This window comes from Populus nigra, chromosome 3, assembly GCF_951802175.1.
Source record: "Populus nigra chromosome 3, ddPopNigr1.1, whole genome shotgun sequence".
Taxonomy (NCBI): domain Eukaryota; kingdom Viridiplantae; phylum Streptophyta; class Magnoliopsida; order Malpighiales; family Salicaceae; genus Populus; species Populus nigra.
Genome location: NC_084854.1, coordinates 25,617,475 through 25,625,389, shown reverse-complemented (window position 1 = coordinate 25,625,389; position 7,915 = coordinate 25,617,475). Strand labels below are relative to the sequence as shown.

At 33.1% G+C, this 7,915-nt stretch overlaps 1 protein-coding gene across 1 annotated transcript; it reads right to left on the bottom strand.

Annotated features, from left to right (window-relative positions):
* Positions 1-579: 579 nt before the first annotated feature.
* Positions 580-1,711, bottom strand: LOC133688732 (uncharacterized). Its single transcript, XM_062108323.1, has 3 exons — positions 1,574-1,711; positions 1,215-1,302; positions 580-1,098 (listed from the first exon to the last, which is right to left on the bottom strand). Exons 1-3 carry the CDS (start codon positions 1,583-1,585, stop codon positions 794-796), a joined length of 405 nt encoding a protein of 134 aa, XP_061964307.1. The 5' UTR covers positions 1,586-1,711; the 3' UTR covers positions 580-793.
* Positions 1,712-7,915: the final 6,204 nt, after the last annotated feature.

Here is a 7,915-nt window from a genome sequence, read left to right as displayed (position 1 = left end):
TGGTTTTTATTTTATTATATTTGGATGAATAGCCAGTTTGGCCCTTTTTAATGGAGTTATAAAAGTGAGGTTTTGGGTTTTTTATTTTATTATTTTGAGTCTGGTTAGGAACATGGGCATCATTACAGTGCAATATATGACTATATGTTTTTAAATCAAAAATATATTTTAATATATTAATATTTAAAACATGTGTGCAGTTCAAACATCAACTTTTAACATATTTTGTTTTTTATTTATTTTTTTTAAAATAGTTTTTTTTGTGTGTTTTCAGATATTTTTAATATTTTATATCAAGAATAATTTTATTTTTTTAAAAAATATTATTTAATTATATTTTAAAACAAAAAAATATTATAAGAAAACCATCATTGCCAAAGTACGGTCGAATGATGTTGTATCTGGGCATTTCATCCGGCAAAAAAATGACGAGAGAATAGATGGAGATCGAGGGGTTTTTTGAAACAGATAATATATAGCACTTTGGAAGAAAACATCCATCGAAAGGGACAAAATCCTAGGACTATACAAGGATAAGATAGCATAGAAAACAAAGACTATGTAGTAAAGCCTCCCATATTTGCTGACCAAACATGACCACTGGATGATATTATAAACACAACAACACTAAGGCCCATCATGACCACTGGATGATATTATGAACACAACAACACTAAGGCCCATCATGACCACTGGATTTGAATCCAATGGTTGATGTTGGACGTTGACTCAAACCATCGGTCTTCTGAAACTTGATTTCCCTTTACATGATTGTGCATGGCGCCGAGGGATATTAGTCTTCACAGACATATGCACTTCGGCAACTACAACATCCATCTCCCCATAGATCACACTCTGACCATCTACAATATGGAGGAGGTGTTGGCATACAAAAGTGATTGCATACAAAAGTGATGACAACAGGTACTGTGATTGTCACTGGTTTTGGTGTTTCATCCGGAGGTGGCTTGATCTTCACGCACATGACAGTTGGACCTCCTTTGCAGTATATTTTTTTCTTGATCTTTTCAGGACAGCAACCCACCACAGTGATTGTCACTGTGTTTTCCTTCTCGACATATTCCTGGTTCTGGATTTCTATTGTTCATTAATTAATTAACATCATCAAATCCACAAAACTTAGTCACTTCCTCTGGTAATAAAAACAACTCAAACCTGGCACTGTTCTTAAAGAGAAAAAAAGAAAGACTCACGAGGGATAGCGCACAGTACTCTCTTGATTTTCTTGTGGCATTTTTCGCATCCAAGGTCAACCACCTTAATCTCCATCGTTGTGACTTTCTGTTACAGTAGTAGTTAGTGCATGCATTTCATATAGGACCGCACCATGATTAATCCCAATAGAAAACATAAAAAAACGTCGTCATGATAAATTTATAGACAGAAAGATTGGAAGAACTCAAAACATGTTCTGACATGGAAGAATCCGCTGTAGAGATTATATATCAAGAACTTGTACATATATAGGACCTCCACGTAAAAAGAAGAGAAGCCAAATTAAGAGGATCGATGCATTAAAAGATAAATTAACACACACAAATATATATCATACCGTTTCTTCCATGGTTTTGTGTATGCTTTGATCCGATGAGACGATGGAAATACTGAGAGTATATATATAGAGGTGTGGGAGGGGGGGCTAATTTAATTAAGATAAATACATGCATCTGAGACATGTGAGGCCTGAATTTAATTGTCCTTGCATTTTTAGACCAATAAGATGAGGAAATGTGGACTTGGGAGTGGAAACTTGATGCAACCATCGTAATACTATATCGTCACTGCTGACCCAACAATCTTTGATGTGCACATCTCACCTTCTATTTTGTTAATCAATTCAAAGGTTAAGCTAAAGGATAGCCAGGGTTAAAGAAATTGATACTAACATTTATTTTTTTTAAAAATTATTTTTCTTAATGTATTAGGTTAACATAATGGATTGTTTCTTAAAACTATTCAAAATAAAAAATCATTCTATGTATAAAATCGTTTGAAATATCTATACTATGAAAAAAATCAATATAAAGTAGAGATGTTTAAAAAACCAACTCATTTATAATATTTACATTATCTAACTTGACCTAACCTGTTAAAGTCAAATTAAATAAATATTATAGACGATAACTAGTAAAAGAATCTAAAAAATAGATATTATTAATCAGAAAACTCAACCTAACATGTATATCTTATAACAATAAACTTAAATAATTGTTGTTATATGTCTTGCTATTTATTTATTTATATTTTTTTACAGTTGATTTTTTCATTTTAGTTAATTGATTCAATTGATGCATGAAATCTAAATTATTTATTAAAACTTACAATTGGTTTTAAGTTAATTTATTGAGCATAAATCTTAGTTTTAATTAAACTCAATCTATAAAAATTAACAATATAAACTTAACTTGTAAATGTATATAATATTCATAAAATATTTAACCTAATCAAATATATTAGATATATCTAACTCGATCGAGTATAAATCAAAATTAAATAGGTGAAATTTACAAAACATTAAAAATTGTGTTGGAAATATCAAACCTGCTTCACAGAATTATATTTATGAACACCGCTTTATAATAAAGGTTGTGTTGTATCTATCCTAAGGTACATTAGTTTGGTGATGGTCAATTATGCTCCATGCACGCCCACCCCCAGCACATGGCATGTGTCCCAAGTGCTTTATAAAATATTAATAGGTTTTAGTAGTATAATAATGGTTGTGATTTAAAGTATTTTTTATTTTAAAATATATTTAAATAATATTTTTTATTTTTAAAAATTATTTCAACAATATTAGTATATAAAAATGATTTAAAAATACATAAAAAAATTAATTTTAAATAAAAAGTTTTGAAAAATTAAATTTAAAAAAAATACAATTTTGATCACGTTTTTAATCACCAGTCATTCCTTATCCTTCTCTGTTAAAGTGCTTTATTAATATATCGATTTGGAAAGGAGAAAGAGCCTGAAGTGCTTCAAAAGACTAAAGAAAAATAATTGTGGGCTCCAGAATATTCCATGAGCGCAAAACTACAAAAGAAAGATGATTTTACTTTGAAATTTATGCCACCGCGGGTCATGGAAGACATTATCCGGTATCAAAAATTATTTTAGTTTAGAATTATTTTTTTATATATTCTTAAATTGTTTTATGTGCTTATATCAATAATAAATTTTTAAAAATTAAAAAAATATTACTTTAATGCATTTCTAAATAAAAAAAAACACTAAAAATAACCGCTACTATATTCTCCAACATCCTCGAAGTAATGTTTGTTATTGCGATTCATTGTGTTTTTAAGAGTGTTCGTAGTTTAAAAATACATTATAATAAATTTGTTTTGATTTTTTTATTTTTGACATCAACGTATTAAAATCATCAAAATATATTAAAAAAACAATTTAATACCTTTTTAAAACAAATATAATTTTAAAACGCCCTCAAACATAATTTAAACACAAAATCAAACGGAGCCTAGAAGAAAGCAGCCATTGAACCTTCTCTAATTTGATGTGGCCTCACCATATATAAATCGGGTTTCCATTAACATTAAGCTTAGCTCGTGGCTCACATGACAAGACTAGGACTGATTATAAGCATAAGGGCTACCTGACCAGTCTCTTTTATGGTATTCTTGTTAGTTTATTATATCTTATAGTCAATCGGTTGGTTACAAGTAACATTATTTACCCTTTTTCCCTTGGGTTCCATTATGGTGTATGATCCCTCCTTACTGACTAAATTTTGGCTTTTCATTCTTGTGCTTCCGAGCACCATAAATAATTCACCACTCCTCAATATTAAGTAATTGGGGCTGGTTGAGGATTTTTTTACTGTTCCTCTCTATAGACTAAAATAAGCTACCCCAATTACATCTGGTGGCGTCTAGCTCAACTAAAAAATTAACCTCTTTGAACAAACTAGATACTTGGCTAATCCCCCGGTTTTTGGTATAAGTAACGAGGGTGAGTAACTAATATAAGTAGTTAAACCAATCAATCGGACCCATCATTTGTCACCACAGCTCATAAAATATGACGAATTGTCCACCCAATAAGCTATCCACATGAAATTACTATGATAGAGTGCGTAATATTTTTTCACTCATGCCTTCTCATCTAGGTTGTTCCACTCTTTGCTTCAAATCAGCCTAATATTGAACAACAAAAAAATTATTGAAAACTTCTCTCGATGTCTCTAAGTAATTGACTATCCATATAAATAGTAGAGGAACACAACACCGTATCGCTCTTTTTCCATTCAGTATATAATGGTTTAGGGATAAGAGAGTTTCAGTTAAGATAACTAAGATGAAGTTATTCTTTATCCATTTATACTCAATGAAGACGTTGACAACTTCAATACTGATGATCCCAACGGCTTCTGAAGGAAACAAAACTAACTTGAAGATGGCGAAATCAACTACTTGGTATTTCTCTTCTCCTAGCTTTCCATTGTCTTTATCTGTCTTCAACTTATTCTCAATCAGCTTCCACTAAAATCCTCCATTAGACGTCCTATATTGATCAACTTGGTTTAGATGTATTAATTTTACGACCTCGACAATTTTGTTCTCAATTTTTTATTTGAAATATACTTTGTGAGGGTTATTTGTGAAGTTTAAAATATGGGCATCCTCTTCAATGGTAAGGATCATGTCATTGGCTCCGAAGGTGAAACATATATAACCTAGATTCCAAAAATGTATTGACTTGCTGAAATTTGAATTGAGATCTTTATTATGTGGGCAATTCTCTTATACTTCTTCTCAAACAAAGTCTCATCCACGTACTCCAAGACTGATACAAGCTTCTTTATATTGTCCATGGAGTAATATACTTTGGTCATGTGTGATAGTTCCCCGACCTCGGTCATTGGGCAATCCTCTTCAACTAATTGCATCATCTCGAATCTTTCCCCATACTCAGAGAAAATTATGGAAGTCATAGTCTTAGCTCAAAAACCCATGTAGAGTTCAAGATTTTAACCAGGTTTGCCCTAATGCAAAATGAATTATTAAGGAGTCCATACCCTAAAGGGAGGTTCTAGGTTATTAAATGAGGGGTAAGTTCACTATCAGATCTCAAAAGGGTTTATGATCTATCTAGTGACCACCTTTCATGAAGGCAGTATAAGGGTTTACAAGAAATGGTTGGGGCATAGTGCGACCGTCGTTATCAAGTAAACGCTCAACTCATAGTTGGATGTTTCATGAATCTGAACCCCGATTGAAAGTCATGCAACAGACCGCTACTCTCCACTTAACCTAGAGTTCGGTTTATTCAAAAATTAAGATGCATAAAGGCATTAATCTATACCCGATGTACTTATGCATGAAAAATATATAAAAATGCATACTAAAGCAGTAAAAAAAATATGCCTAAGTTAAATTAAACAGGCCAACAAAATAATTAGGCAAATAATCAAACAAACAAAGTTTAGCACAACCCGACAAGTCCCCTGTGGAGTTACCATCCTATCATGACAACGTCGTGTGACGGATCTGCCTCCTAGAATTAAGGGCGTTTTGGGTTTAATCATAAAGTTATAATTATAGAGTTCAGGAATCAGCAGCTTGTATTATGATCATTATAAAATCTAATGGTCTGTGAGAGTCTGGGTAAAGAGATTAGTTGTGCAAGGAGAAGATGCATCACCCTCAATAAACCCTACATAAGGTAAACTGCATTGTTGATTGATTATTTTTCTAAATCATGTTTCTATTCGTTGGTCTCATCTAAGATTAAAGGCAAATCTCCCTTCGTGAGGAAGTCTCTAACTTGATGGGTTAAATCTTAATCGTTTTAAGGCCCATATTTAGCATCACATTTATTTTATCTATTGTATCTTTAATACTTAAGGGTATATTTTACAGTATAATTTTATACTCTCAAATATTAAAGTCTTACAGCTAAATTATAACTCTCTGAATAAAAAAACTAATTGTTGTGAGATTCTTGGTATTTTGATCAAACCCTAATGGATAATTATAAACCAGTTATAATATCCATTTTGCATTTTTAAAACACGATAAAAAATGTGATTTTATCCTTCTTAGAAAATATGCATGAAAATACTTTAGGATTTAGCCATATGTATAAAAACAAAATATTTTTTGTTTTTGAAATGAAGGTTTTTTAAAAACTTTTTGATTTTTTTGAAATTTCAAAGAAAATATGATATTTTTTATATTAGAAATGTATCTTACAGTGTAAGTTTACGACACGATATTAGGCAAAATTATTAGAAAAAACATGCGACGAACTTAAATGATTTTAAAATGGTCCTTAAAAATTTTTAGTTTTTTTTTTTGGCTTTTTATTAGGCTTGTTTGGTTAAACCTTAAAACAAAGATGTATAAAAAGAGTAAAGGAAAGGCATTAGGGTGTGTTAGGCAAACACACCCTTAGTCTAAGAAATGGGTTGGTTGGGCCCGAGGCCCGAGCTCGGTCTGATTGTGTTGGGCTGACTAAAGGCCCAACAATTTCCATTTTTAGTGTCGCGGGGGAGCGCGATGTCGTCTGGAGACGGCGAAGGCTTTCTGTCGTGCCTCCTGTTGTGAGGTATTGTGTGCTGGGAAGGGTTTTTGGATTTAATCATAAAATTATAATTAATGTTTAGGAGTCACCACCTAGTATTATGGTCACTAGGAACCTATGGTCTGCGAGAGTCTAGGTAAGAGACTGGTTGTGCAAGGGGAAGACGCATCACCCCAGTGCACCCTACCTAAGGTAAGCTGCATTGTTGTTTCACTGTTTTTTCTAAGTCAGGTTTCCATTCGTTGGTCTTTTCTAAGGCTCAAGGCAGATCTCTCTTCATGAGAGAGTCTCTACCTGATCGGGTTAAATCCTAAGCGTTTTAAAGTCTGAATTTTAGCATCGTATTTTTACACCTTTTATCTTTAATACTTGAGGGTGTACTTTATCATGTAATTTTACACCTCACAAATATTAAAGTCTACACCTGGATCCTAAAAGCATAATGGGGTATAATTAGGCCTTGAATTTTGCTTCAAAAATTGCAGCTTGATTTCCCGGTCTGCTTTCTCCACGTTGCCAACCTTTATTTTATTTTTTGATTTTTATTTTGAAAAAAAAATTGATTTTGAGGGAATAACCCAGAATTGAGTTATGACATTTAGGATGGGCTACTTTGGCCCGAGTCCCAAGCTCGACGCGGTCGAGTTAGCCTGACTGAAGGCCCAACAATATTTTCTTTTCCTTTAAAAAAAATTGGTTAGACCCTTCCCAAGCATGTTGGGTGGGCTGAAATAGGCTCAGCCTATCTTGGTCTTTGTTAGCAAAAGCAAGCAGCTGTATGACGTGAATTAATTCATTTCCTGCATGTAATGAAGGAGTAAAATCACAGGAAAGGAGGATGACTACCTGGCGCAGAGGAAAAGAATCGATGTTGCTACTGGTCTGTTGGCGTGGCTGAGATGTTGTTGGAGTGCTCCTGGCATCGTTGCTGGAGGTTATTGTGAAGAGGAAGAAAAGGAAGCTTGCGATGTTGTTGTTGTTTGTGGATAAGGTGGAGGAGAGGAGCTGGTTGTCTTTGATGGTTTGGTTAAAGGGGGTGAAAAAGGAGATGAGGAAGGGTGGTTGGCTGGGCAGTTAAAAACGCTGACTTTCTAGCTTATTGTCTCTTCAGAGTTCTCCTTACTTAATCTCAAAATTCACTTGTATTTATAGGGTATGAAAAAGAGACATCTTGTCTATAGTGGGAACAAATTTTGACCCTTGATTCAAACGAGAAGGATCTTAATCGTTGGCCCAAAGTCATCATCATAAGCTGTGAAATTTGGCTGCAAAAGGTTGATCGGGTTAGTCTCTTTAAGACGGCGGCTATAAAGACAACCAGCCAACAAGAATTATGTTGGGGTATTGT